Source organism: Trematosphaeria pertusa, assembly GCF_010094035.1.
Source record: "Trematosphaeria pertusa strain CBS 122368 unplaced genomic scaffold BU26scaffold_17, whole genome shotgun sequence".
In the NCBI taxonomy this organism is placed as follows: domain Eukaryota; kingdom Fungi; phylum Ascomycota; class Dothideomycetes; order Pleosporales; family Trematosphaeriaceae; genus Trematosphaeria; species Trematosphaeria pertusa.
In genome coordinates, this window is record NW_022987228.1 from 150,691 (window position 1) to 178,350 (window position 27,660).

Genomic DNA, 27,660 nt, shown 5'->3' on the forward strand with positions numbered 1-27,660 from the left:
TATGACCTGATCTCTCCCCAGCCGGGCCTCCTCTCAAATACGACGACCGCACACGCATTTGGCCCAGGACAGCTCGAGAAGCGCTGCTCCCTCGACAAGCTGAGCGAGCGGGTACAGTAAGTCCCTCTCCATGTTGTCTGCTCTTGTGCGATATTGTGAGAGCGCTGCTAATTTGCTTCCCTAGCATGTGATTTCAGAATCCTTGGACCATTTTCTATCCGGCTGGGGATAGAGTAGCGGAATCACGTCCACAACCCTTTGCTGTCCAGGCGCAAATCGAGGGAGGTCCCAGACGATAACACCACTACCACAGTTACCCCTCCACCATGCCTGGAGCGAAGGGAGCCAATAACATACACGCATTTGAAGCTGCTGTGGGGCGTGCAGCTGACTGCAATGGTTTCATAGTTGGCTCGCTTCAATCGAGTCGCTCCGAGCCCAGCGATACGACAGATGACGGTCAGTCACATAGCCACTTTGTCGCTCCCAGAGACGCACAAGGATTGAAGATGCGCTTTTTGGATCGGATCGCAGAGGCTTTCTCGGGTCATAAAGCTTGGAATGTCGCTGCCATGGCCATGATGAGAGAGGATGCCGAGAAGCAAGTCGTACAAATTCGGCTTATCGGATATCATGGCAAGCCCAGCAGACAGCATGATGAGATGCTCACCGCCATGGGAGATACTCTCCGGCGCATCCACCAGCAATGTCACGGTAGGTCCAAAAAAAAAACTGCAGGTTCCTAGCTAACACATGCAGACAAAGTACCAACCGGGGGGCGGGACAGTCTCTGGGCTCTGCTGCTGTCCTCCTACGAGTTGAGGTTGCGACAATATGTCAACGACATTCGTGCAATATTTGAGCTCCACAAAACCGCCTTCGATGATATGGTCAGCACGCTCTTCGGAGCGCTGGATGAGTTCCCCTCAGACCTCGACCGCGAGCTTGGAGACCACGTCATCGCACTCTATAGTCAAATCTGCGCACTTCCAGCTCAGCAGATGACCGTATCAGACTTTGAGGCCGTCATATGGAAGGCCTCCTTGATGCTACGGTTGCCCGGCTTCGAAGGGCGGCTAAGGCCTCTCCTCGGGGGTTCTTCGTTTGCGAATAACCTCTATAAGTGTCTCGTCCAACTGGCCAAACCGAAAAGGGCGTTTGACACCGCCGTACGGACTGCGCTCGCTTTCTCCACATTTTCCTGCGTCACAGTCCAGCAGGGACTACCAGGCCCAGAGCGACTCCACCCTGAACCTGCGAGCCAGGCTCACAGTCGTACATCGAAAAGCCCAAGCTTGCCGTTAAGCGTCGAGAAGTCTAAGCGCCTACAGGCGTATGAAGCCGCGGCCAACAGCCCTTCAAATTTGGTACCGGATATTTTTCAACTGGCTCTCGCCTTTCTTGCTCCCGAAGACTGCAACGTGGGCCATAAGCGGTTGATGCCAGTGGAAAAGCAACAGGCCTTCGAACTCCTCGTGTCGCTGCGTAACCGGGAGAACCCACGCCCGGGTACATGCGCATATTACGCGTTCGGATACCCATCCGCCAGCAACGACGACGAGGCCATGGCATTAGGCGGTCTGTACGCGACGCTTCTACAAGTGGAAGGCCAAGAGAGACAGATGTTCGAAGAATTATGGGTCGCCCTTCGTGATAATGCGTTAGTGGACTACTTCGACCAACGTGGGTGGCAGTGTTTTCGGCGCGAGATCCCATGCGCCGAAAAGTTCCTCAACACGCCTCCAAGCAGTAGAGAAACCGTCTGGCGGCTGATCGAGTTCCTCCGGGATGAGCAGGCCACCGAACCTCCCCGAGCGCTCAAACGCGACTATGGATTTCATATTTGCAAGACGCGCGAAGAGGTGATCTTCTTAAAGGATATGCTCAAGGACCTCCTCGCCTCCCTAGGTCCTAAGAAATTGCACGAGGCGTGCATTCATGGTAGGCTTCAAGAAAAAGCTGTCCGTGCCAAGGTCACCATCAAACCGCAGTACCGGAGGCTTTTGCGGAATCACTATCCTTATCCAGGTCTGGGCTATGAGAAGTTTAAAGACGAGTACGAATTCGCCGAGCCGCTCTTTAAGAGACCTCTGCGCAGATAGCGGCTCGACACGCCGAACGAACAGTAATAGAGGATGATGCCGATGCGTTTCGGTACCCATTCTCTACCCTAAAGGGTACGATACCTTTATTATACAAACATCATCGCCCCAAGGCGATTGGCCTGCGACTTGGGACCCAAACCACGATCTTTGCCAATTTCACAGCTTTTGTGTCCATTAATCTCGGAACTTGTACGGACATCAAGACTCCATTGCATCTACTTGATCGCATCTTCGGAATTTTCGAAAAAGCTACTCGATTGAATGAATGGCGCTGAAGCCGTTCCAAAAGAAGTGGTCACGAAACCCACATGCACTGAATTGGAAACGTGCGGCTTCTTCAATGTCTAATTTTGGAAACCCCTCTCCGAAGGCGTCGATTGCATATAAACCATAGATCAATTCTGCACCCGTGGGTTTTGGATGGGAGGCCACACTGTGGACTTTGTAAGATCATGCGAATGGCTAGGGGGGCATTTCGCCAAAATGGCGATCACTTCGATTTTTGACCTCACTCCATATGACGAAATAGACCTTGAATAGAAAAAGTTATCACTTATCATCTAGAACTCTCCCACTCTACATTCCTACGAAACTGTGATTTTTGTCCCCGACTGCACGGATCCCCAGTCGCATACTCAGCTCCAATAGTCTAGCTAGGCCCACGCAATGTCCTTTGCGAACGAAGTGGCACATATCAACGTCTACCGCGCTGTGACTTCCGTGTGGCGCGGCCATGCACTCACTCCTCATCTCCTACTGCGCCTCGAGTAACCGCGAGCGCTTCAAGCCTTGGAACAGTCTCGTAGAACACTCAATAGAGGGTCATATGGGATGCACATACCCGCTCTTGATCTCCGCCGATAGACACGAAGCACAGCTTCTGCCAATCGCGTCTAAGTCGACGACATCAAACTGGCAATACATCCGTTCAGAAGCCGAATACCTGTCAGTGTGTGATATATGCGCGTGTCTCTTCAAGTGGTTGATTTACCGATCGCTACAGTGCAATACGCAAATGTCATCGACGTAGTGTAACATGCATGCGATACGACTTCTCTAAGGCGATTCGCGTTCTAATCTCTAGACTGATACTGCCTATTCGTGTGCCAAGTACTCTCGCTGGGCATACAGTGGGCTAGTCCTGAGATAGTAGGGGAATAGGAGGAGATGAACGGAAGCATGGTACGTACCCTTTGTTGCCACCCAAGTCAACCAAGCACTTATACCCACGACACCACGAAATACAGCCCATTACGTCCTGCGCAGTCATCGATTCGCTCGACCTCGCCATAAAGAAGATGCGAGCATACTACATATACAGTACCAGCACCATTACGTCCTCTCGACCCCCGGGCTTCAAGATAATCAGGTACATCTTCATCATTCGAGTTGCCCCCCCCCTACGGTGGTATGACGTTGACACATCCGGTCCGCCCGCTCGGGAAGCGGGCATATATTTCAACCCAGAGTGTCTTTCAAGTACCTCTACCTTTGTATGTACCAGTACGCCATATCATCCAAAACCGTCCCCGCCTCCCCCCACGCCGTCTAGAACCCTCTTTCCTCTTCCATCTCGATACGAAACCTTCGGAAGCCACTCACACGCCGCGGCAACGGCATGCGGTTTTTGAAACCCGTCGGATGCCACCGATGCCTCGTCGCCGCCGTTCTCATCTCGCACCCTAATTTTCCGACAATAGGCATTCCGCCGTCGCCATCGTTCCGCGCCTCGGAGCCGCGGGTCTGTGGCACACCAGCCCAGCCCACACGGAAAAGGAGGCCGCCTATCCACAATCGGCGGCGTCACAGAAAAAGCGAACGGGCCCTCACGGCCGCTTGGCGAAAAGCTTGTTAGTACTTCTACGTCTAGGTCTCGAACCATCGTGGCGAAGACATGGCTCGATGCTAATGCCGCTACTCGATGCGACCCTCGAGAGGCTCGGATATGCATTTCCCTACCGATGTGCGTAAGCCCTGACGAAGGTAGGGCTTTGGCATGGCGACCGCCATGCAGCCACTCGAGAGGACAAGGCAAGCCTCTTCGTGTTGCAGGCTGATCGTATTGCGCGAGCGCGGCGGTGATTTGCACTACGATTTGCCAGATGCAGTGCCCGCGAACTACTGCAGTGGTGGCATCACTTTTCACGCGCTAAGTTCGTTTCGTTTCAGGTTTGCGATCTTGGGTCTGTGTAAGCCAGCAATATCGACACGCGAGTGTTGGCCTGCGCGGGAAATACCGTTGGAGCGGGGGAATGTGAGGGCGGGACACTTTCGTATACGCAGTAGTGATTGAATGTCGGTTCGTCGGCGTTGAGGGTGTTCTATGCAGTTGAGGCAGTGGCGTAGTTCAAGCGAGGACGCATGCGGTAAAGTGCGATATGCGACATGCGATTCAACGGCTGATGCATGGCTGACGACAGGGTCAAGCGATACAGAACTGTACCGAATGCAGCAGAATGCGGTCTTGCTAAGGCTTGGATGCAGGTGCGGGGAGAGTTGTGGTGCAGCGGGCGCTCAAGCTATTGGTGGGTTGGACGAAGGCCCGACTGCACCACGCAGATTATTCTTCAGAGCGTCTTCCTCCGCTCGCAGGTAAGCGGGCCAACGACATTAACGGTGCTCATTGTTGCAGAATAGTGAAAACGGGCGTAGTACACTTGAGTGTCCCGACGTGAGCCGCGTGGAGTAGATGAGTGTTTGCTGTCGCCAGGGGCAGCTTTTGCACGCGTCTGACATGCGTCAGTATGGGAGTGATCCACGTAGGGTCTCGATAAAAGGGGCGTTTTCGACTGAGGGGCATGAGGCGCGCTTATGCTGAAGAGCACACCGACGATGCGTGGAGCATGAGGGTCACAGCAGTGTCTGCTGCCAGATTGGTGCGGCGAATCTGCAGTCGTACGTGGAAGCATCAGCAATGGACTTCAATAAAACCCTTCCGCCTGACTGCTCTCGGAGAGCCAATGGAGTGAGCCCGCGGAAGTGGGAGAGTTAGATTCAGGCTAGCGAAATGCATGCTCAGTTGCTACACGGTTGTAGCTTCGAGCCGCGTTGATAATAGTTCTGGACCCCACTGAGGAGTGACATCGGTAAGCTTCGGAAAGCTGCTTCTCGTTCCTCGAGAGATCGATAGCAGTCTTTGATCAGCGTGGTGTCGGCAGAGGAAGGAAAGACGCATTCGAGACGAGATACGATGCATGGCCTTGTCCATTCACTTTATGGATCATCCTGGCGGAGGTAAACGGCGACTGAATGCGTTGAGCAGAATAATCCTAGGCTCCGTTCTGCAATGCTGGCAACTCGTATGATGTTTGGCAAGGAGGCTACTCCTAGGTGCACCCAAGTCTTCTCATTATTCATATCTGTGCAATGTGTGACGTCCTTGTGTCTTAGATGCACGGTCCCATTGTTTAGTCGCACGTCTGCGGGCCGTTTGGATCGAGCTTCGACCATGGCGCAGACGTTTTACCTTCTCTCTCCGTAGTCAGCGGTACGAGCTCCATACACGCATTGACTTCTTCCCGCGCGTGAAATTCGGATTCCTAACTCTTAAATATTGCCAAAGCATGCAGTCAAGGCGGCGATTTGATGAGCCTTGTGGTCGAGAGTGTACGAATGCGTATAAGCCTTTAGGCCGAAGGTTCGCGTGATCAAATTCCGCTGGAACCATGTACTAGCTCGCGAGCTTAATTTGTGGATCTGATACTGATGGTTCGGTATGATTGCGGGCATGATAGAAAGTTGTGAAACCTGGGATACATGTATGGCTGCCCGTGCTTGAAGCAACCGAAAGCATATGATATCGAGCATCGAGGGGGCCAGGCATCGGCCCTTCACCTAGACTGCCTGGATAAAATAATCAGAACCTTCTGATGTGGAGATTGGAAGAGAAAAAGGGTATGCCCTAGAACAATGTCAAATGTCATCCTGTAAGGCAGCATTGGACAGACCTCAGACGGGAAAACGGCCCAAGATGAAAGGGACCGGGTGTAACCATCAGGTTGCTTGATGAGAAACATGGATCCGTTCGTGAATGGATCGTAATATTGGGCGTCATGACGGATTCATAGTGACAAGGCCAACCGGAACGGCACTATATAGTACTAAGTCTTATAGGAGTCGGGTAACTCTCTCGGTCCGAAACTCGTGGACGTCTTATTGCGCCGTGGTTTGGATGCTAAGTCGATGTAACGAAGAGAGGATCCACATTCCCACTTTCGGAAGCATAGGTCGCATACGGCAATAGTATTGAGGGGACCAAGGTTGCGAGCCCTAGCGTACCATCGGCTTTATCTTGACATCCGTCTTTTCTCCACACGCGAAAACCGATAATATTAGGGAGATAGCGATACTCTGCAACTTGGCGTGGAGGCTCCGCTCAGACGTCTGGTCTCGATTTGAGGAGGCCAATTCGATTTGAAGCGGCTTTCTGCCGAGATAAGGGTAATGCAGTTAGGCGTACCACGCGAATGTCCCCTTATATGGTCTGCATAGAAAGTCTTGCGCTGCTGCCGCCGCCTCAAGCAGATTGCAGGGCACACGAAATAGGGAATAGTGTCGAGATTCAGTTAGTCTAGTGCGAGCTGCTGAGCCACGCGTGAACGGGCAAGTTGGCTTGGATCTGAGGTTCGACCCACAAGTTTGCAGAGACGCAGTGTCCACTTTGACTGCATGGGACAAATGTGGATCCGAGAGCGAATTGCACGCTGAGGCAGCTCAGCCCCTTGTCGGACCTGTGAAGAGGGAAGGAGCTTGCTGCTTGCGTAAGACGAGAGATACAGAGATAGCCGACATCGTCAAAGCGCCCTGGGGTATCCGTAGACTATGTCGCCGTCGGAGGATTTAGGAAGGCTCGCATAGTGATGGCAGCCCGCAATCTGGCAAGCCTGGCGTGAAGCGACGGGCAAATGGCGTATGGTCTGCCCTGCTGGGAGTAGGGTGCATCGGGACGGGCTGCTTGTGGTATGCCGCTCGGCCACGGAGGCGAGGGCATGGAGCACGCCGACTAGGAGCCAATCAGAAGACGCGGAGGAGTGGTGCGGCAACGGCTGGGCTGGTGCAGGTCGGAGCAGAAATTCGCGCTGTGGTAAGGCTTGGTGTTCCGAGAAACTCTGCGAGTGCGGTGGTGGCAAAGGATGGCACCGGGGGCGGGGGCTAGCGGGATGGGTCCTGGGGTTGATGTCAATAATAAACGGCGGCCGAGTATGAAGCAGCGCCGCAGTTTCTCTTACGCAGCAGAAGGCGGCGCAAGGTGAACGGGGCGTCAGCGTTGCAGAGTTTTATCAGGTTGACAGGCATGGGCCGATAGGGTGTGCAGCAGAGGCTTCGCCGCCGCAGGTTAGTTGGCCCTCTGCGCTCTTGTCGTGCCTGCGCGGTGTGCCGTAGGTGTGCCGTCAGGAGATGCTAGGCCGCTCTCAGCCTTGCCGTGTCGCTGGCACCCGGATGGCTCGCCTGCGATGACGACGCGCACACTGGCTGGGCGGCTTCGACGATGCGCCGTCGGTTTGGCGGCTCCAGCTCCGCCCGTGGCCGAGCAGAGGAGCTGGGCTGGCGATGCCATCGTGCATGATGATTTGCAGGGCCAGCGATACGCTGCAGGCCGCGGCGGTGCTGCTGGGCGCGGCGTCCGGCCAGATTGAAGGAATAACGGTCGAGGTTGCACGGCAGGGAGCCGATTCTTCCCGCCTGCGCCTGCGCCTGCGCCTGTCAGTATCGGCGCAGGCTGGGGGACGCGATAAAGAGGTGCCCAGGTGCGTTCGAGTGCAGAATCTGCAGCTAGCCGGGCCTGGCCCGTGCGCGCAAGTTCAGGTACATCTCCCGCCGCGTCGCGTCAGCGCTCTGGGAACCGGCGGTGCTGCTCGCACCGGCGCAGAGGCAGCCGTGGGCGGCGGCGCGCGGTCCTGGGGCGCCAGCCAGCGAGTGCAGCGGTCCGCGAATCAGCGCCGCCCGCCGCCCGCGCGAGCGCAACAACCGGCGGCCGCCTGCGCGCCCAAACCGGGGCCGTGAGGTGCGCGCAAGTACAGGTACAAACGGTCGGCCTGCACTCGCTGGTGTTCGTGCGCGGGCCGCAGGGGTCTCCCTTGGCCGATCTCCCAGTCCTGAGTGGGGTGTTTCTGTTAGCACAGAAATAATAGCAGCCACGGCCTCGCCCTGAGCACCTCATTTTCAACTTCCACCACCCTCGCCCTCTCACCCCCGCTTTCCCCCCGAACCGCACGCACCGCAATTGAGCTTTTGCCCTCTGCTCAATCGTCGTCCTGTCGGAGGCCCCCTGAAAAGCCCCCGCCCCGAACACCGGATGCCCGCCGGGCCTCTCGCCCCATCATTGGACCTCGACGCCTGCGCTGCTGGCTTCTGAGCACCACTATCTGGCTCTCCCCTCAGCTGGCCCTCGTCCAACCCCTCTTCCAGCTACCATTTTTATCGCCATCCCGCTGGTACCGGAAGCGCAGTCGCTCTTAGATTTTTCTTTGACCGCCGCGTCGCTCGCTCCTGCCGCCCGCCTTCTTTTCTCCCTCCCTCACCCTCGTTTATCCCCGCCGATCACTCTATCACCAATTCACCCCAACTGATTTCTGCCCATCTCTCCCACCACTCCCCACCTCGGGGGATCGGGCCGCATCCATCGTTCCCCAACATGGACAGCATGGACTACCCTTTTTTCGACGACAGCAAGCACGGAGCAACCATCAATCCCGCCGATCTGCACACCGCCGACCCCTTTGCAGCATTTGGCTCCGGCTTCGATACTTTTTGCCCGCCGGCCGATGCCTCAAACTTCAACGATCTCACTACTGTCGACTCGGCCGTGGACCTCGCGACGCAGTGGACTTCGCCATTAGTGAAGCAGGAGCCCGACCATTTCGTCGAGCAATTTGTTAACTACAATGCTTCTCCCACCTCAGGCGCGAACACGCCGTCTCCGCCCACGGACATGATTTTCAGCAACACCAACTCCCCCGGGGACTTTCTAAGAGAGCACAGTCAGACCGCCTCTCCGGAATCGGAAAACGACGTCGTAACGCACGACGCCAAGTGCTCGCCCACCGACGGCTCCTGGGACTCGGTGCACTCTACCTCCCAGGCCATTCTCATCCCGCAGCCTAGGGATACTCCCCAGGTCCACCTCGTGTCAGACAAGACAAAAACCCGGGCCGAGACGCAAATCAAGATGCAGCTGACTCTGGATCCTTTGGAACCCGGAACCGAGTACATCCATTTCCCGCGGAAAACCCTCGCCAAGCCCAAGCATTTCGCAACCCCCGAGGAGAAGGAGGAAATCGAAAGTAAAGGCGACGTCACCTACATGGATGTCCTCCTCGTCTGTGCCACGGCAGTCGAGAAGCCAGAGGACCTGCAAATAGCCTTTCGCCGTGCTGCTGGTAAGGAGCGCGTTCCGAGAAGAGCGGCTGGAAGCACCATTTCGGAGCTTGACAAGGACGACCCTGCGCACCCGCAGAATGGCGGCGAAGTCATCATCTGCGAAGGCTGCAAAGAGCGAGAGCGCAAGCGATATGACCGTAAGAAGAAGCGGGCCGAAGACGAGAAAGAATGGACCGACTACGAGAATGACCGGGTCGTCATGATCAACGAGAAGGAATACAAGAAGTGGAAAGAGGTCGAGTCACATGACCAGCAGTTTTCGGCCCGCGCCAAGACAGTTGAGTTCGCCATGCGGATAGCCTGCTACTGCCGGCACCAGGAAGAGAAGTCGCCCGTTGGCTACCGGGTGCTGTTCACCTTCAAGGATGCCAAGGGAGCTTTGCTTGCTCAACATCATTCTGAGATCTTTCAGATCACCGATGATCATAAGAACAAGGAAGTCCTTCCTGAAGCCGCCCCGCGACCTCTCACCATCCCTCAGACGTACATGCCTCAGTATGGTCACGCCTCCAATGTTGTGCCGGTCTATCAGTATCCCGTGGATAACCAATTCTCCGCCGCGCTTGCTACATATTCTCAGCCGCCAACACCGGTCATGTCAGGCTTCCAATCCAACCCTATGTCGCCCATGGACACGGCGTTCTCACAGATGACCACCTCTACGGCTACACCTCAACCACACCGTCAATCCATCTCGTCATTCCCCTCCACTTCTGTTTCCTCGAGCGCACCGCAATTTCCCAGGCACCAACATCATCAGAGCCAATACGACGCACCCATGCTTAGCCCCACCACCCAGGTTCCGGCTGAGACGCAGTACCTTCATCGACCCCTGTCCATGGACAGCTTCAACTTCTCTGCCGATACCCAATACCCGAATTACAACGGCTTCGCGTCCGCACCTGGCTCTACAATCAACACACCCCACAATCTCTCTCGGCCCGCTTCACCCTCATGGCCAGAGGGCCCAACAAAGAAGAAGACGATTAGGTGTGTCTACTTCTTTGTTGACGAGTGACCCGAGTGCCGCTTTCCTCGGTCCCTCGACACGACTTCATGAAATCCGGAATAGCATTGCAAGGCGTTGGTGGCTTTCTTCCTCACAGCCGGTTTGTTCTACATTGGACAGCTGGATAGGGTCGGGCAGACTTGGACTTGGGCAGGCGACTTGCTTGTTGCAGCCTGCTATCTCTAGGACTGAGAACGGCTAGTATTACTCTACGGCAGGATGGATACTTTCTTTTCTAGTACAGTGACTCGCTGGATAGAGGGCTATTGGTTTTAATAGGCTAGAGCAAATGTAATACTGTGCTCGCTGCGTTTCCCCTCGTGGCTCACGCACGCGAGCAACTTCACTTCATGATCTCCTGAACATGTTCATTCTCTTTAAAGCTATCCGGCCGGCAGTCGCATTGGACTGTGCCGCATTTCCCCGAAACGGAAAATGGATGTCGCATGCGCTCTGTACGACCACACCTCAGCGCGCTTTTCCATCGCGCCTTCCTTCCTTCCCATCCCTCTCCACCAACATTCCCAAGCGGCTATCCCTCCGATTCGCCCACGCACTATCCATGGCCCGCTATCACCACTCAACTCTGCATAATCGCAACAACGCACCACGCGCCACACGTGCAGCAACGAGTCGCCCGGCATGCGCGCCATCCACACCCACATCCACATGGGCAAACAAGCAATCAATCAATCCAATCATCCCATGCAACTCTCTTTCGGAAACAATTTCGAGTCGCCTACCTCCGCGGCCCGTTCACATCAAGCACATATATTGCTTCGGCATGCCGAAAATGCCCTTTGCGCATCGATACCGCGCGGCGTTTTTTGATTCACCTTTCGCTCGACGTACCCGACCTGACCGGACTGACCTATCCTGCCCTGCCCTGCGCCCGCGGGGTCGCGGTGGTGGTGTGTTTTCTCATCCATCCAGAAGAACTGCCTTAGGCGCACCCCACGCGTTCATATAGGCGTATATTAACGTTCCGCTGATGGGGGATCCCCGGAACGGCGGGACTTGGCCGAGGCCGCGCGGTTGGGTTTGCGGTTGGGCTGGGTTGGATTGGGTTGGGTTAGGTTCTCGTATCAGGGGTGCTCGAAGCTAGCCGGCTACGGCTATATATCTTGGTATCAAGGGTATGTGTGTTGGTAGCTACAAATGTGATGGCTGTGGGCGAGAGAGCAGCAAGCATGGACTGGGAAAGAGAGGAGGAGGGGAGCGAATAATAATGGCTGGATGCCAGTAATGATTGAATTGCGTGCGATTCCATCAATTCGTCGAATACGTACAAAGGCCCCTGCGGTAGATAGTGGGCGGCAAAAGCGCGCCAGTCAAATGGGCCAAACGTGGCAGAAATATGTACGAGAAATGCAGGGCGTGTAGATCTTTGCCCCCCAGCGAGCGAACCTTGGGAGGCACAACATCTTGACTTACTGTACCCTGATGTCTTGCCGTTAGTAGCCGGCCACGCCGGCCTTCCTATACTCTTCAAAGCTGTGTATGCGAGCCACAGTCTCTTCGTTCAGCCCCATTTGGTCTTCCCACCTATCCTCTTCTTGGGCGTACAGCGTCTCGAATGCTTGCGATTGTCCGCGGTGGAAGTGTAAGGGTGCGCATTTGAGCTGGGCGGCTTCTTGGGTGACGAGTATATGCTTGACGGTGGATCCTGATTCGACAGTTAGGTATGCAGGCATGGCGAACTCGTCAAGGAAACTTACCGGGTGCGTCAAACTTGGACCACATGAGCAATCGGTCGACGACGGCTTTTAGCCCACGGGCTCCTGTCCCCATGCCGTTGGCTTTCTTTGCGATCTCTCGGAGAGCGCCGCTCGTGAAGCGTAGCTCGATACCGTCGGCGTGGAAGAGAGCTGCTTCTTGCCTGACGAGACTGTTCTTCGGCTCTGTAAGGACTCGCACAAGAGCTTCCTCGTCGAGCGCGGATACAGCGCAGGTGGTGGGTATTCGGCCGACGAGCTCAGGTATCATACCGTACCTGTGCAGATCGGAGGGCTCGACGTAGTTGAGCACATTATGTTCCTCCTCGCGGTACTGCTCTTCCCGTCCGCTGTAGACCGCTGAGGACTCTGACCTTGAAGGAAGATATATCGGTAAGTCCTTCCTGAAGGCAGCGACATCTTCTCGCCTCAACATAGTTTCATGCTTGCCAGACTCGGGGTTTGCTGCCCTTACTTGAGCGCCGAAGCCCATCCCTCCTTTGGACTTGCGGTCCAAGATTATCTTATGTAGCCCGACGAATGCGCCAGTACAGATAAAAAGAATATTATCTGTCCGTACGTTGTATACCTCGCCTTTCCCTCCCAGCGGAGTTGCTGAACCTGCTCCTGATGCGGGACCTCTTGAGCTATCCATGTTTGGCGGGAAGCTGCTTGCATCCCTCCCGGTAGTCCTACCGCCAGCTCCGCGCTCGGGTTTCGCCTGTATCTGCAGAGTAGTCCCTTCTATTATCTTCAACAGAGACTGCTGGACTCCTTCTCCACTGACATCTTTGCCGTGCGACACCTTCGCCGTCGCAATCTTATCGATCTCGTCTAGCACGATAATGCCTCGTTCGGCTGCTTCCACGTCGTAGTTTGCTGCTGCTAAGAGCCGCTGCACGCACACGTCGGCATCTTCTCCAATGTATCCTGCCTGTGTAAAGGGCGTGCAATCTGACATGCTGAAAGGGACATCGAGGATGCGCGCCAGGGTCTTCGCTATTAGGGTTTTGCCGACGCCCGTAGGGCCAAGCATTAGGACATTGGACTTCTCAAACTGGAGAGGACTCGTATCTTGTATCTGCGGCGAGTCTGCGCGCGGCGACGTGGTCGGCGGGTAGACTCTCATGGTGGTCTGCTGACCGGGGAACTCATCTGCCTTGCTCAGCCATGATCACGCAGGAGAAGCAAAGAACGAACAGCGCGGGAGAATGAAACTAGGACTCGCTACCTTCTACGGGGTGGCGATCTGCCATGGCCCGTCGCCGCTCTTTCGCCTCAATCCTCTCTTGTTCATCCTCCTGTCTTTGAATCTCTCTTATCCTCAGATAATGCCCGTACACCGCAGTACTCAGCACTACCTTTGCGTGCTCCTGGCCGACGACAAACTGATCCAGATGCTCTTTCAGCATGCGCGGGGTTGTGCGACTGACGCCGGAGGTCGAGACATCTCCCAAGGGCCCTCTGGTCGGCTGATCTGGGTCGTAGAAGCTAGAGAAACCTTGGCCGCTGAAGTCCGAGCGGCTGTACTGCGACTGCTGCGAGCATCTTGAGGAGAAGGCGCGGCGTCCGATGCTGGCGAGCGCGAGGTACGAGGCTTTGGCCTGTGGGGAGACGGTGATGATGAACGTTCGCGCGGACATGGCGGGCGGAATGGGTGTCGCGGCACATTTACATGGCGGTTTCTGCAGCTATGTAACGTTTCCGACGGCCTGGGAGGCTCAAGCAGCATGCGGTGGCACAATGTCGGACAGTGAGTCGTGAGCGTTGCTCCGCGCTCGGCTAGACGTGGCGGCGGGGCAGTCTCTCCGATAAGGCTCGCGGTGATCCACCCGTCGACGGCGGACGCTTCGACAGTCGGCTCTCTGCTTCTGCCAATGGCAAACCGCGCGGGCCGTGCACAATGAACACATTCGCCCCTCCGACTTGTGCCCGTTTTGGACCCTTGCAGCGAGCGGTGTTGAGGGCTGGTGGCGCTGTGGCTCGGACGCGATGCCGCATGCCGATAAGCGCGCAGGCGCGCTATGACGTTCGTAGCAGCTCGGCATGGATGCAGGCCTTTGGTTGAGAACGACCAGCTGCAGCAATTGGGTCAGCCCCGCAATGGATTTTCTCATCTAACACCTGTCTGAGCTACCTTGTGCTCTATCATAAAAAGCTGTGCCTCCTGTGCCCACCCTTCGACACAAACCAGTCGCTCCACAGCAATCCACACACTGCCTGCAGAGCTCCTGCCTCGCCTCCAAGCCATGTCTCTCAACGAGGCGTCAGGCAACACCATCACCGAAAACCCAGCCGGCCAGGTACCAAACGATGGAACGGGTATATTTGAGCCTTCAAACTGCTACAGAGTTTATTGACTGACGGGATTGTTGTAGGCATCGTCCAGCTCGATCCTTGGCTCGAGCCCTTCAAAGACGGCCTCCGCAGCCGCTACGCGAAAGCACAACAATGGCTGAAGACCATCGACGATACTGAGGGCGGACTGGAGAAGTTCACAAGAGCAAGCATCCTACTTTCTCTCGGTAGACGAGATTGCTGACTGCTCTCGTAGGGCTACGAGAAGCTCGGCTTCCATGTCCTGGACAATGGCGATGTCGTATACCGCGAATGGGCTCCCAATGCCCTGCGGGCCTACCTTATCGGGGACTTCAATAACTGGGACCGAGATGCAAACCCCATGACGAAGAACCAGTACGGCGTTTTCGAAGTGACGGTGCCGAACAAGGACGGCAAGCCAGCCATACCCCATGATTCGAAGATCAAGGTTCGTTAGCCGTGTAAGCCGAAAATATACTGGAGCTGACATCCATCGGTCAGATTTCCCTCGTCGTGCCCAACGATCACGCTCGGCAGGAGCGCATTCCTGCGTGGATCACCCGGGTAACCCAAGACCTAAGCGTCTCCCCCGTGTACGATGCGCGCTTCTGGAACCCACCCAAAGAGGAGAAATACGTCTTCAAGAACAAGCGGCCCCCCAAGCCTGCGAGCGCTCGAATCTATGAAGCACATGTCGGCATCTCCTCGCCAGAACCGAAAGTCGCGACGTACAAGGAGTTCACTCGCAACATCCTCCCGCGGATTAAGAATCTGGGATATAACGTGATTCAGCTGATGGCAATCATGGAGCATGCGTACTATGCCAGCTTCGGCTACCAGATCAACAGCTTCTTCGCTGCCAGCAGCCGCTATGGGTTTCCGGACGATTTGAAGGAGCTCATTGATACTGCTCATGGCATGGGTATCACCATCCTATTAGACGTCGTGCATAGCCATGCCTCTAAGAACGTCTTGGATGGGTTGAACATGTTCGATGGGAGCGATCACCAGTACTTCCACGAGGGTGCAAAGGGTCGCCATGAACTATGGGACAGCCGTCTCTTCAACTATGGTCACCATGAGGTGCTCCGCTTCCTCCTCAGCAACCTCCGCTTTTGGATGGAAGAGTACCAGTTTGATGGTTTCCGTTTCGATGGAGTGACCAGCATGCTCTACACGCACCATGGTATCGGGACGTAAGTGAATGTATGGTTTTGTGTGAGCAATTGTTGACCTTTTCCAGGGGCTTCTCTGGCGGCTATCATGAGTACTTCGGCCCCGGTGTCGATGAGGAGGGTGTGGTATATCTTATGCTGGCCAATGAGATGCTGCACAAACTCTATCCCGATATTATCACCATCGCAGAGGACGTATCGGGAATGCCCGGTCTCTGTGTTGCTCTTTCGCTGGGTGGTGTAGGTTTCGACTACAGGCTTGCGATGGCCGTCCCAGATCTTTACATCAAATGGTTGAAGGAGAAGGAGGACATTGACTGGGACATGGGAGGTCTGGTTTTTACCTTGACAAACCGTCGCCACGGAGAGAAGACTATTGCGTACGCGGAGAGTCACGATCAAGCGTAAGTGCTTCATGGTTGGAATTTAACATGCAGCTAACAAGGCGTAGTCTTGTCGGAGACAAAACCCTGCTGTTCTGGCTATGCGATGCGCAAATGTACACGAACATGTCGGTCATGAGCGAAGAGACTCCCGTCATCTCTCGAGGCATTGCTCTCCACAAGATGATCCGCCTCATCACGCACGGTCTGGGAGGGGAGGGCTATCTGAACTTCGAGGGTAATGAGTTTGGCCATCCTGAGTGGCTGGACTTCCCGCGCGAAGGCAACAACAATAGCTACCACTATGCTCGGAGGCAGTTCAACCTGGTCGATGATCATCTGCTTCGGTACCGCTTCCTCAACAACTTCGACAGCAAGATGCAGTGGACAGAGGAAAAGTATGGTTGGCTTCATTCCCCTCAGGCCTACGTGAGTCTGAAGCACGAAGGGGACAAGGTAATTGTGTTCGAGCGAGCAGGTCTGCTGTGGATCTTCAACTTCCACCCTCAGACTAGCTTTACGGACTATCGCGTCGGTGTCGAGCAGGAGGGCACATACCGGATCGTTCTCAGCACCGATAGCAAGGACTTTGGTGGCCATGGGCATGTCGATGAGAGCACGAGGTTCTTCACAACTCCGTTTGCGTGGAATAACAGGAAGAATTTCCTACAGGTCTACATTCCGGCGCGGAGTGCAATCGTAAGTTTGACATACCACTCGAGAAGTACGCATTTACTAATGTTCTCTGCCAGGTGCTAGCTTTGGAACATACTTTGTAGCGTTCGGATCTTGGGAACGAGACGTGGTATTAGCTCGCTGCAATGTATTCATGACATCTGCGGTGTTAAGTTTGTAATGATCTTCACTGAAGGTTATCCGCCTTCACTTAGTTCGAGATAGAATAGGAAACCTCCCGGGATTCTTCATACGACATGAAACCCAAGTGTCACTGCATGCCTCTGGGAGCTACCCAGTATAAACATCCTAAGTCATTTAATTGCGAATGTGAGGACTCTTTCTGAAGGGATCCGATGATTGGTTGTAAAGCTGGCAAGAGTGCCCTTTTGACAACATGAGGAGCTCTGACGAGCTGAGTATAGAGGTGAAAAGCTATATTCAGAGGTCAATGACACCATTGCGCATTCTGGGTTGTGTTGATAGCTGGCGTTGCTGGAGCTGCGGGATTTCCATAATTAGGTAAGCGCGCTAAGCCTAGCTGGATGCTAGTCCAAGCTCAAAAGTTCCCGGGCGAAGGCTTCGAGAGCTCCCTCATCTCCCAACACCACCTCTCCACTCCCACATCTGTCTCCTCCATCTCTCACAATGCTCAAGAGGTAAGCTGCCGTCTGTCTGAAGCCAATTGACGATGAGAACAACGCTGATTCGATGAATGCAGCGGCTTCCAGCGGTCGCTGCTCCGGGCGTCCCTTCGTCGACCTGCGACCGTCCAGCGCGCCTTTCAGCCCATCAAGAAGAGCTTCGCTCCTGCCTTAGCAGCGCGCTTCGCAAGCACAGATGCCCAGAGGGACGGCAAGATCCATCAGGTCATCGGTGCCGTCGTCGACGGTACGCGAAAAACTTTTCCGGCATCGGCTAGGATCCTCCGCCCAAGCCCGGAGACATGGCATTGAGAAAATTGGCGCTGACGATCAATTGCAGTCAAGTTCGATACGGAGCAGCTCCCGGCGATTCTCAATGCCTTGACGACCGACAATGGCGGCCAGAAGCTGATTCTGGAGGTCGCGGTAAGAATGCCAAGCATCGGACACCTGGAAACATAGCCGCTGATGTCGAGCAGCAACATTTGGGCGAGAACGTCGTCAGGTGCATTGCCATGGACGGTAAGTTGATGTAATTGCATGCTGCTGCGATGCGCCAGGCTGATTGCGATGGATGCAGGTACCGAGGGTCTCGTCCGAGGTTCAAAGGCCACCGACACTGGTGCTCCCATCAAGATCCCCGTCGGCCCTGGAACCCTCGGCCGTATCATGAACGTCACTGGCGACCCCATTGACGAGCGCGGTCCCATCAAGGCCACCAAGATGGCTCCCATCCACGCCGATCCCCCAGAGTTCATCGAGCAGTCCACATCCGCTGAGGTGCTTGTCACTGGTATCAAGGTCGTCGACCTGTTGGCCCCCTACGCTCGTGGCGGAAAGATTGGTCTCTTCGGTGGTGCTGGTGTCGGCAAAACTGTGTTCATTCAGGAGCTGATTGTAAGAAGCCGCAATCCATTGGTCGAGCGAGGCTAACAGTTTCTCAGAACAACATCGCCAAGGCGCACGGTGGTTTCTCCGTGTTCACTGGTGTCGGCGAGCGGACGCGTGAGGGTAACGATCTTTACCACGAAATGCAGGAGACCTCCGTCATTCAGCTTGATGGTGAATCCAAGGTCGCCCTGGTCTTCGGTCAGATGAACGAGCCCCCAGGGGCCCGTGCCCGTGTCGCTCTTACTGGTAGGGAAACACCCTCCTGAGCGCCTTCGACTGGGTATGCTAACGTCGTGCTAGGTGTACGTAACACTTTGAATCACGCTAACATGCATCATACCTCATCCATATCCTGGAAACTCTGCTAACCGCGTGAACAGTTGACTGTCGCTGAGTACTTTCGCGACGAAGAGGGTCAGGATGGTGAGTAGGCTGATCATGGAGCTACCGGAGTTAGGCTAATTACCTACAGTGTTGCTCTTCATTGACAACATTTTCCGCTTCACTCAGGCCGGTTCCGAAGTGTCCGCCTTGCTCGGTCGTATCCCGTCTGCTGTCGGTTACCAGCCCACTCTCGCCGTCGACATGGGTATCATGCAGGAACGTATCACCACCACCCAGAAGGGATCCATTACATCCGTGCAGGCCGTGTACGTGCCCGCTGACGATTTGACGGATCCTGCCCCCGCCACCACCTTCGCCCATTTGGACGCCACTACTGTGTTGTCCCGTGGTATCTCTGAGTTGGGTATCTACCCTGCCGTCGACCCTCTCGACTCCAAGTCTCGTATGTTGGATCCTCGTGTCGTCGGTGAGGACCACTACCAGACCGCCACCCGTGTCCAGCAGATTCTCCAGGAATACAAGTCGCTGCAGGATATCATTGCCATTTTGGGTATGGACGAATTGTCGGAAGCCGACAAGCTTACTGTGGAGCGTGCTCGTAAGATTCAGAGATTCCTGAGCCAGCCTTTCACTGTTGCTCAAGTCTTCACGGGTATTGAGGGCAAGCTTGTGGACCTCAAGGACACCATCAGGTCGTTCAAGGCTATCCTGAGTGGTGAGGGTGATGACCTACCAGAAGGTACGCATTCCTCTTCCTCCAGTCTCCATATCCTCTATACTAATGTATACCAGGTGCTTTCTACATGGTTGGCGACTTGGAGTCGGCGCGGGCCAAGGGTGAGAAGATTCTCGCAGAACTCGAGAAGTCATAGACGTTGGGCCGTGTGGGCAAAAGTGAGAGTGGGCGCCATTTGTGTCTCGTCCGGTAGTTCGCCTCAACCTTGTACAAAATACACCACCCGTCTTCAGAAAAAGCTGGGAACCCCTGGGGCGGATATCAGCAGCTGGCGGGTGCTTGGAGGAGCAATGGCTTCCCGTGTAATCTTATCTCCATCTTGCGTGCAAAGCCTTTTCTCCTTTTTGTTCTATATGACCGTTCAATACTTGATTGTGCATTGTGATCCCGCCGTAGGATGTGTGTTTGAATGGCACATTTTGAATGGCACATAAGCGACGTTGATTGGGTTAGTGAAGAAGACAGTGTCAACACTTCTGTGAAGCCATTCATCATACATTCAAGAAGAGTAGTGCTACGAATGATTGCCTATTTACACATGACTCCTCCAGAAGAAGTGCTTCACACCATTTTGACCTCATCAGCCGTCTGGATATCCATACACATGCTCCGAACGCCAGTCATGCCAACACAATAGAGAGCCGTGTAGCCGCTATATCCCGTCTACTCGTCGTGCTTTATGCATCATCATCAATCCCTACTTCCCCACCCACCATGCCGGTGCGGATGCAAACTCCCCAACCTCCCTATCTGCGACAGCCCACTCACGCTCCCACCATCCCCACCAGCACCGGCACCACCGCCAAAGCCCGTCCCTGCGGGACTCGCATATCCGCCACTGCTCCTCCCATTATCACCCAGCAGCTTGCCCATCTGCTCGATGGCGGTCTTAGCGCGCTCGCGGATATCCAGGTCCATGTCTCTGCCCAACAGCCTCGCGCCTTCTTCGAAGCCCAGCTGGCGCAGCTGCTGTGCGCGATCGCGCGTTGCGGCTTCATCGGTCTGGTCTTCCACCCAGACGAGATTGTTGATGAACCAGGCGCAGGGAAGGCGGATGTCGCGGCGCGGGTGGGAGAGTAGGGGGAGGACGTGCTGCATGAGCTGTGTTTGGGAGATGAGGAGGGATCGGTGTTGGGGCCGGCCGTTGGCGAGGTGGACGAGGATGTAGAGGGTGCCGATGATGAGTTCAATGGCGGGGTAGGCGGCCCAATTTGGTTGAGCGAAAGTGGGTGCGGAAGAGGAGAAACTGGGCCGTTGGGGGGTGTTTGTCCAGTAGGCTGGGGTGCTTGTAGACTGCGTGGCGGAGGAGCCCTTGGGCCGAATTTTAGCATCTAGCAGCTCAAAGAAGCGTGTGTGGCCAAAGGATTTCAGGAGGTGGTCGATCATTTCGCCGGAGGCTTTGTCTTCGGTGATAAAGTTGCGGATGAAGTCGAGGGCTTGCTCTTGGAGGCGAATGTCGTCTCGTTCGTTATTTAGACGGACGTCTTGCTCGTCGTTCTTGACCTGTTGCAGACGGTCACGGATGTTGGTTGCGCTTGTGTAGCGAGATCCGGGACGCTGGTGGCGACGCAGCGAGGGGATGCTGTCTGTCATGGTGTCTTCATCCTCAGATGATGATGGCTCGTCGTCAACGTCCATGTGAGGGTCATCGACGGCGTTCAGAATATCCACCTGTTCGCCTGCGGCATTAGGCGTGCCCATACCGAGCGGCGCTGAAGCAGCGGGCTTCGCAGGTTCCCCATTAAGGACTTGCACAAGCCAGCCCACACCAAGCTCCTCGAGGCAATGAATCTTCATGGCGTACGGGAGTCCTAAGCATAGATGCTTCAGTGCCCAAAGACTGCCATAGCGGAGGTCGAAGTTGGCGGACCGGCAATGCTCGCACAGCGTCTTAAGGGCTCCGGCCTCTATGATCTCCTGAATCACGGCCTTAGCATCCTCCTTGGTCATGAAAGATGCGAATTACTGAAGCGAACTTACGGTGCGCATAGGAGATACCTCCAAAACAAGGTTTGTAATGACCTCTGTAGCAGCGATCTGCACTTTGACATTCGCGTGAGTCAAGAGATCGAACGACGGTTGCGCGATACCATGGTCGATCAAACTAGTTCGCAGCACGCTGATGGATCTCGAAAGCGACCGTGTCAATTTACACGCTGCGATTAGTACAGAATCGGGATTGCCCTCCTTGGGCGATGTCGACCCTGCATTCTGTGCAGAGGAGGATGGGATGATCGCTCCTTGGTACGGTATGAGACACTCGATGATATGCCCCGCAGCACCCATCTCGATGATGAGCTTCCGAAGTCCGTCCTGGGTGTCTGCTACGGCTGCCAGCGCCAGTAGAGAACTCTCTCGGTACTTAAATGCATGAAGCACATCAGCGCTGAGCCCGGGGGGGCCTACTATCGATGAAGCAGGGTCTATCATGGGATCCCGTGCGGAAGCAATCGACACCTTCGGTTGCCACAAAGGCTTCGTTGATGTTGTAACGGGATCGAAAGACTTCTTAAGGATCCCAACGAGGGTGGGGAGAATTCGCGCGTCGACCGCCGCATTCTGCAACGTCTTGTTGCCTGCAACTAGTTCCGCCAGGACCAGAGGAGAGCGCTCTAGAACGAACCGAATATCCGCTCTTGCTTGAGGGCTAAGCGCACTGATGTTCTTAGCGTTTACCGATGTCGGGCTCGCTTCCTCAATCATCTTTACGACAAGTGGGATGACCAGGTACGAGAAGTGTCGCTCTCGCGTCGTTTTTGAGGGATCGCTCAATGGCCATCTTTCGCCGAACTTCTTCAGTAAGGCTAGCAGCCAACAGGCAGCCAAGCGTTCCCTGCCCTCGCCCCGACGTGCCACAAACATAAGCCACGTAAACAGAGGAGTCTCTGATTCGTCCGTGATGACGTTCCTGCTCGACGTTGGCTGTGTCGAGTCCATGGGTAATCGGGTATAGCTCTCGCCGATCGTAGAAGTATAGGAACCCAATGCCGGCCAGGACTTAGTGTAGGGATCGGACTTGCTCTGCAGCGTCTGCAGTCGAGGTATCAACTTATCCCAGGATGACGATTGCGAAGAGCTGGTGTAGCCATCGTATGAGCTTGACGCCCCCTTGGGCCAGCCGAACAGAGTCTGAATCGATTGCGAATAGAGGAATCGCGCAGTGTTATAATGTGAATCCTTGATGATGGCAGAAATGGCTTCGAGGATGTCAGGCAGGTACATGAGAGGAAGCGCGTCCCCATTCGAGCTCCTCGACTCGGGTCTTCGCGATGGATCATCGAGGGCAGCAATAGCGGCCATCTTAGCCGTGAGCAGATCCAACACACCTGCTTCCAGTAGAAGCTTTCGCTGACCGTCTTCCCGACATGTCTTTGTTATCAGCCTCGCGGCCAAGGATATCTGCTGGTGGACGACCGAGGACCGTGAAGTCTGTGCGAGTATCTCGGCCATGTTATCGAGAACCGGCTTGGTGTATATCCGCTCGTTGACAGAGTACGATAGTGACAGCAACGAGTCCCACCACGGCTTCTCTTGTGCGACAGCATCGACGATCTGGTTGAGGGTGCGCAGCGTTTTCTCGACGAGCTTTGGCGGCGTTTCGTTCGGAGCCAGCGCCTCGAGTAGCGGAGGGAGGGTATCGCCTGCAAGTAGCGGAGTGATAAAGCCAGGTCCACCTTAGACCCCAGACGTCAGCTGTGATTCCCAATCGTTGACCGTTGACACTCCCCGTGGGCCCCATCGCGCCGAAGACTCACCGTTCGCAAGACTGCCCACCACAAGCGTAGCCTGGAACCGCAGTTCGTCCTCGGTTGTCCAGTCTCCCGCGCTCTCAGTCCCCCTCCCAGCGCTACTATTCCCATTCATCACGCCTCTCCTCCGCTTCCCGCCTTTCCTAGCCTCACTCCTCAGCAGGCCCGCCAGAGGCTTGATAACGCCATGGACCACCGCGAGCTCCTTCCTCTGTTCATGCCCCACAATCTCATTCTTTAGGTTCCGCAGTGCGTTCACTTGCGCTTCTGGTGTGCTTGGGTTCGAGAGCTCGATGAGCGCTGGCGGGATCGTGGAGCGGCCCATGGCGGGGAGGGGCGATTGATTGCTGCCGGAGCGGTTCAAGGGCTATGGATGGAGCGTATTAATGCATGTACGATTCGAGGAGCAATCCGTAGTACGACCGCGCCGACTGTGGGGCAGGCGTATTGAGGTAAAGGTTGGATGGCGGGGAGCTTGAACGCAACGGATTACGGGGGTTGTGACAGCTGCCTAACTAATTGTACAGTTTGGACAATAGGCTGATAGCAGACACCATCGCATAAACAAAAATCCGCTCAGACTTCACAGCGACAAACTGTGCGGAAAAATCGCCGTGGTGAAGATTGACGCTCTCCACCTGAGATCACAAGCCGGATCCTTGTTCATCGCCGCCTTGGCCCCGCGGGAACGAAGAAATCACGTGATCGCTATTTTTCACATCTAAAACCTAGTTCTGGGTATTAACAGCGTACATTCATAGCTCATAGCTACGTAAATATCGTAAAGTATGTATCCTATGCCCGTGGAAGCCGTGATGTTACACCCACCCACCAAACCAGGAGTAACCGCCTTGCCAAGTAGGTCTCTTGTTGCGAAAGGTGCTTCTGAGCGAAGGACTAGAACTCCACCAGTCTCCGAGCCGCTCGGGATAAACAAAGGAAAAGGTTGTGTGTCGTCGATGCGACATTAAGTGCCTGAAGAGAGTCCCGTGCGATTCGGCCATTGTCTTCAACCGGCGCCCATGATCCGTCGTAGAATTTCCCTCTAGACTCGGATGTCTATAACGGGACGAAATAGCGACACTATGCAATTAGCACTCGTACGAGTCTACTCAAATACGCCTTCATCTTTTTCCGTCTCTTTGCCTCCTTCCGTGAATATAACCACCGAAACACAGGCGGCATACGCTTCCCTTATCGCGCACGCCATGCACGTCTCTTTTATGTTTGCAACGATCGCACTGTGGCCATGGTGGGCGCACCAAGCTCTCGCGAACACCTCGTTGTCGCTAACACCCAGAGCCTCGATCGCAAGCACTTTAGTGACCTGTAAGTGGGCGGGTTCGTTTGCCGATGTGAGAGCAAGCGACTTCTTCGAAGGAGACGAACGAGACGATGAAGGCCGAGAAATGCGACCAGACCGGCGGCCCCAGTCGTGGATGTCTACTAAACCGTCGTCTATTTTGACCGCTTCATATGTGAAGTCGTAGAAGAGCACTTCAAACTATCAGGCTACGTTCCATGACGAAGACATTTGGAGTCACTCACCGTGGGGCCCTTGATGGCAGGGGAAAGCATTGATGAAGTCGACGTCGTAGCGCAATTTCATTGGCCAGCTCTCGCCGCCGCATGCAAAGTAGATCGCTGCATCAAACACCAGTGGCGCTCCTGGGACTTGCCGAGTCGAGCTTGGCTGCTCCCTTGTAGGCATGAAGCTAAGCTTTTCTATCCTGATCAGGTCAGTGACCTCGTCCACATCCGGCATGGGCACTTCATAGTCGTCAATCGGGTAGCTTGTCTCTGTAGGGCCTAGCGGGTTTGTCCGAATTTCCATGTGCTCGACGTCTTTCGGCGTGAGTCTGGGTTCCAGAGGTTCATGCTGGTTGATTCGCGCGCATTCGGTGCGCTTGAGATCCGGAGTATAGATGCAGGGTCCGATCCAGCCTGCTATTTGTTTAACACCCCTTGCGGCTCCCAGGACTTTACCCACGATGCACTGAGCGGACCAGTACGTGTTCGCTCGATATTGAAACCCCGCTGCGGTTTGCATGTGGGTCAGGTACTTGAGCGCGTCTCCAGTGTCCCGGTCACAGTCGATCAAACTGTTCATGATAAGCCAAGGCAACGTCCTGCCGGGAAGGATGATTCCAGAAAACCAGGACATGGCATCTGCCGAGCGATCTTCGAGCGGCTTCTCCTTCTTATCCTTCTCTTCAAGCACGTAGTCTATCTCGTCCATGTTGGGCCATTTGAGCGTCGCGGCAAATAACCGCAGGGCGTCTTTTTGCCTCTGCTTACTTCCCAGCTCAAAGCTGAACGTGCTCTGGTTATGAGATGTCCGCGACTTGGTGATGGTCATGTTTTCAAGCCAGCGCTGAGCAACGGCAAGATCCCATGCAATCATGGGCGGCAGCTGTAACATGAGTTTCCGCTTGGCTTTGTCGGTATGATGCTTTGAATGAATGCGGAGATACAGCTCTACAGAAAGGAGCAGCTGATGGAAGAATTCCTGCTTCTTGTGCTGATCAGGAGAATCAAAGAACTTGGCAACGACCTGGTTCTTCGGGTTTGAGAAGTCTTTCCACATCGGGTTCGCCAGCACAGTGATGAGGTCGGTGATCTGCTGCTCCATGCCCGTATGTGGGTGGTCGCTGTAGCGCTCAGGGTCCTCAATCAGTGTGCTGTACAAATATCGATACATCTCCTCAGGGTCCTATCAAACCAAATGTTAGGTCGCATGAACCAAAGACACGGCGGGACGGAATGATGGACTGACATCTTCCTCAAGCCCATTCTCTAGCTGCTGCAGGCGGTCCAATATCTGAAGGAACTTCAATTTCCGAGGCTTCGCATCGCCTGCGAGCTTGATCGGAGGTTCACGGTTGCTGGACTTGCTAACCCAGTAATTCAGCGTGGTCGTGCCAGCGCTCTTCCCAAACGCGTACGCCATGCAAGGCTGCTCCAGGGATAGCCACGGAAACTGGCTGTCGGAGGCACCAGTCATATTCAGCGAGACTCCCCGGTAGGCGGCTTGTTGGATGGGGGCGCGGTCGGTCCTACTCTGGTGCTCCGACTGCATGACGGCGTAGAAGCGGTTGTAGCCTGGCGGCGTGTTGGGTATCTCGTCCCAGTAGCCCTTGAATGTAGACGCTCCGGCGCATATCAGCTCGTCTGCCTCCTCCGGGCTCAGGGCATCGTCCTTTCTGTATCCGTTCGGCGGCCATCGTCTGGAGCGGCGGAAGTCCTCGAGCGGCGTGGGGTGCGAGTACGACTCTGCGCGCCGGGGCGGGCCGAAGTGGCGGTAGGGCAGCATGACGTTCTCTCCTCCACTGCTCGACGGGCGCACCGGGTTGGGTTGCGAGCCATGGCGGGCAATTCTTGTGCGGGTAACGACGGGGCTGGTGCGCGTCTTCGGGACTCGTCCAAGCTGCAGCTGTCCCAAGCTCTCTGTCAGGCCCGCCTGGTCGGCGAACGCAAAGGGAAGCGGCGAGACGGGCGCCTCTGGGTGCTGGTAGCCCCAATTCGCATCGTAGTGTCGCTGGCTGAGCTCCCACCGACTCATGTCGGTCATATCATCTGCATAGCATTCAGGCTGGCGGGGGCTCCTGTCGGCCATGTCAATACAGGAGCGCTCAAGGTCAGCAGGGGTTCGGCTGGAGACATGGCAACAAAGAGTACAGAAGGCAGAGGGGAACGGCGCCTCGTGACGGCGTTGGTGCAGACAAGTGAAATGGCGCGACTCACGCTCATTGCGCTTTTGCCGCGGTGCGAGGCGTGGGAGAGACGCGTTTGCCGTCTGGTGTTGAGCGACGTTGTCGGCCCAGATGACGCTCTCGTTCCGCAGGGTAAGCACACGACCTGTCAAGGGCTGTTTCGTAAGAGAATCGGCCTTCCAGCGATCGTGGGGGTGGGTGGAGGCGAGTTTGGGGGCAGAGGAAGGTTTCAAGTCGCTAATAAGCCTGGGAGGATGTCTCGCGCACATGGCTGCGTGCGAGCGGCCGTGATCGCTGCCGGCGCTTCAGTCCTCAGGGCTGCGCTTCTCGAAAGATGCAGAGAATGGCCATAGAATGTGGAGGGCTAGCCTCACTCTCTGCCATCTGCTCACGACGTGTGCTCCGAACCAAGTGCGGACAGGGATCGAGTTGAATGAGCGAAATTGATTCGTCCAACGCATCACCACCATGGCGCCGTTAGCTGTTCATCCGTCAACCCTTCTAGGGCCCAATTTCGACCCTCGGCGATTATTACTATGCTACTAAGGGCCTCTATCCAATGGCACTCTGAGCCTCTCTGCCCTACCCTGCGCACCAGCATGCGCTCGCATTGCGTGCCTCATTGCCGTAAGCCGGGGCCCGCATTCACCCTCGACAGAACTCAGCATCACATGTAGATAGATCGCCCGGGCTGTTATCAACCGCACTGTGCTCCTGCCAACCGGAATTCTGCCGAGGGGCCGACCCGTAGTCGGACTTGCCGGCTGCACGCCTATCAAGGCATTGAAATACAGCACGCCGTTGTTCGCAACCATGTACTG

The 27,660-nt window shown here is 55.4% G+C and overlaps 9 protein-coding genes across 9 annotated transcripts; 6 read left to right on the plus strand and 3 right to left on the minus strand.

Annotated features, from left to right (window-relative positions):
* The first annotated feature begins 598 nt into the window (after positions 1–598).
* On the plus strand, positions 599–2,572 carry BU26DRAFT_581281 (uncharacterized protein). The gene is made up of 2 exons (XM_033834489.1): positions 599–714; positions 760–2,572. Exons 1-2 carry the CDS (start codon positions 663–665, stop codon positions 2,100–2,102), a joined length of 1,395 nt encoding a protein of 464 aa, XP_033678241.1. The 5' UTR covers positions 599–662; the 3' UTR covers positions 2,103–2,572.
* Positions 2,573–7,655: 5,083 nt separating this feature from the next.
* On the plus strand, positions 7,656–8,108 carry BU26DRAFT_509785 (uncharacterized protein; the record flags this gene model as incomplete). Its single annotated transcript, XM_033827171.1, has 1 exon — positions 7,656–8,108. The coding sequence occupies one exon, from the start codon at positions 7,656–7,658 to the stop codon at positions 8,106–8,108; it is 453 nt and encodes a 150-aa protein (XP_033678242.1).
* Positions 8,109–8,748: 640 nt separating this feature from the next.
* Positions 8,749–10,503, plus strand: BU26DRAFT_437374 (uncharacterized protein; the record flags this gene model as incomplete). Its single annotated transcript, XM_033824233.1, has 1 exon — positions 8,749–10,503. The coding sequence occupies one exon, from the start codon at positions 8,749–8,751 to the stop codon at positions 10,501–10,503; it is 1,755 nt and encodes a 584-aa protein (XP_033678243.1).
* Positions 10,504–10,681: 178 nt separating this feature from the next.
* BU26DRAFT_113857 (uncharacterized protein) lies at positions 10,682–11,703 on the plus strand. Its single transcript, XM_033819435.1, has one exon. The coding sequence runs from the start codon at positions 10,859–10,861 to the stop codon at positions 11,462–11,464; it is 606 nt and encodes a 201-aa protein (XP_033678244.1). The 5' UTR covers positions 10,682–10,858; the 3' UTR covers positions 11,465–11,703.
* A 245-nt stretch (positions 11,704–11,948) lies between these two features.
* Positions 11,949–14,168, minus strand: BU26DRAFT_493059 (P-loop containing nucleoside triphosphate hydrolase protein; the record flags this gene model as incomplete). Its single annotated transcript, XM_033826139.1, has 3 exons — positions 13,441–14,168; positions 12,213–13,364; positions 11,949–12,160 (listed from the first exon to the last, which is right to left on the minus strand). The coding sequence occupies exons 1-3, from the start codon at positions 13,850–13,852 to the stop codon at positions 11,949–11,951; spliced, it is 1,776 nt and encodes a 591-aa protein (XP_033678245.1). The 5' UTR covers positions 13,853–14,168.
* Positions 14,169–14,382: 214 nt separating this feature from the next.
* On the plus strand, positions 14,383–17,050 carry BU26DRAFT_543422 (glycoside hydrolase family 13 protein). Its single transcript, XM_033831692.1, has 7 exons — positions 14,383–14,531; positions 14,588–14,712; positions 14,764–14,976; positions 15,030–15,724; positions 15,772–16,107; positions 16,155–16,785; positions 16,839–17,050. Exons 1-7 carry the CDS (start codon positions 14,459–14,461, stop codon positions 16,863–16,865), a joined length of 2,100 nt encoding a protein of 699 aa, XP_033678246.1. The 5' UTR covers positions 14,383–14,458; the 3' UTR covers positions 16,866–17,050.
* Positions 17,051–17,379: 329 nt separating this feature from the next.
* BU26DRAFT_523585 (ATP synthase subunit beta, mitochondrial) lies at positions 17,380–19,708 on the plus strand. Its single transcript, XM_033830077.1, has 9 exons — positions 17,380–17,420; positions 17,483–17,652; positions 17,746–17,831; positions 17,885–17,927; positions 17,986–18,302; positions 18,350–18,544; positions 18,677–18,719; positions 18,769–19,380; positions 19,434–19,708. The coding sequence occupies exons 1-9, from the start codon at positions 17,410–17,412 to the stop codon at positions 19,511–19,513; spliced, it is 1,557 nt and encodes a 518-aa protein (XP_033678247.1). The 5' UTR covers positions 17,380–17,409; the 3' UTR covers positions 19,514–19,708.
* A 149-nt stretch (positions 19,709–19,857) lies between these two features.
* On the minus strand, positions 19,858–23,743 carry BU26DRAFT_465755 (armadillo repeat domain-containing protein). Its single transcript, XM_033825203.1, has 3 exons — positions 23,133–23,743; positions 21,358–23,051; positions 19,858–21,294 (listed from the first exon to the last, which is right to left on the minus strand). Exons 1-3 carry the CDS (start codon positions 23,449–23,451, stop codon positions 20,068–20,070), a joined length of 3,240 nt encoding a protein of 1,079 aa, XP_033678248.1. The 5' UTR covers positions 23,452–23,743; the 3' UTR covers positions 19,858–20,067.
* Positions 23,744–24,234: 491 nt separating this feature from the next.
* Positions 24,235–26,697, minus strand: BU26DRAFT_437107 (uncharacterized protein; the record flags this gene model as incomplete). The annotated part of the gene is made up of 3 exons (XM_033824213.1): positions 24,235–24,623; positions 24,675–25,839; positions 25,903–26,697. 3 exons carry the CDS (start codon positions 26,695–26,697, stop codon positions 24,235–24,237), a joined length of 2,349 nt encoding a protein of 782 aa, XP_033678249.1.
* Between the last annotated feature and the right edge of the window lie 963 nt (positions 26,698–27,660).

Bases quoted from the DNA above. Each gene is read 5' to 3' on its own strand.
- BU26DRAFT_523585 (XM_033830077.1), top strand. The intron at 17,653-17,745 runs GTACGCGAAAAA...GATCAATTGCAG, and splicing joins CATCGGTGCCGTCGTCGACG to TCAAGTTCGATACGGAGCAG. The intron at 17,928-17,985 runs GTAAGTTGATGT...CGATGGATGCAG, and splicing joins CAGGTGCATTGCCATGGACG to GTACCGAGGGTCTCGTCCGA.
- BU26DRAFT_543422 (XM_033831692.1), top strand. From the start codon at position 14,459: ATGTCTCTCAACGAGGCGTCAGGCAACACCATCACCGAAAACCCAGCC. The intron at 14,713-14,763 runs GCAAGCATCCTA...CTGCTCTCGTAG, and splicing joins GACTGGAGAAGTTCACAAGA to GGCTACGAGAAGCTCGGCTT. The intron at 16,108-16,154 runs GTAAGTGCTTCA...AACAAGGCGTAG, and splicing joins GCGGAGAGTCACGATCAAGC to TCTTGTCGGAGACAAAACCC.
- BU26DRAFT_465755 (XM_033825203.1), bottom strand. From the start codon at position 23,451: ATGGGCCGCTCCACGATCCCGCCAGCGCTCATCGAGCTCTCGAACCCA. The intron at 23,052-23,132 runs GTGAGTCTTCGG...CTGGGGTCTAAG, and splicing joins GGTGGGCAGTCTTGCGAACG to GTGGACCTGGCTTTATCACT. The intron at 21,295-21,357 runs GTAAGTTCGCTT...GCCGTGATTCAG, and splicing joins AGGTATCTCCTATGCGCACC to GAGATCATAGAGGCCGGAGC.
- BU26DRAFT_581281 (XM_033834489.1), top strand. From the start codon at position 663: ATGCTCACCGCCATGGGAGATACTCTCCGGCGCATCCACCAGCAATGT. The intron at 715-759 runs GTAGGTCCAAAA...TAACACATGCAG, and splicing joins CATCCACCAGCAATGTCACG to ACAAAGTACCAACCGGGGGG.
- BU26DRAFT_113857 (XM_033819435.1), top strand. From the start codon at position 10,859: ATGTTCATTCTCTTTAAAGCTATCCGGCCGGCAGTCGCATTGGACTGT.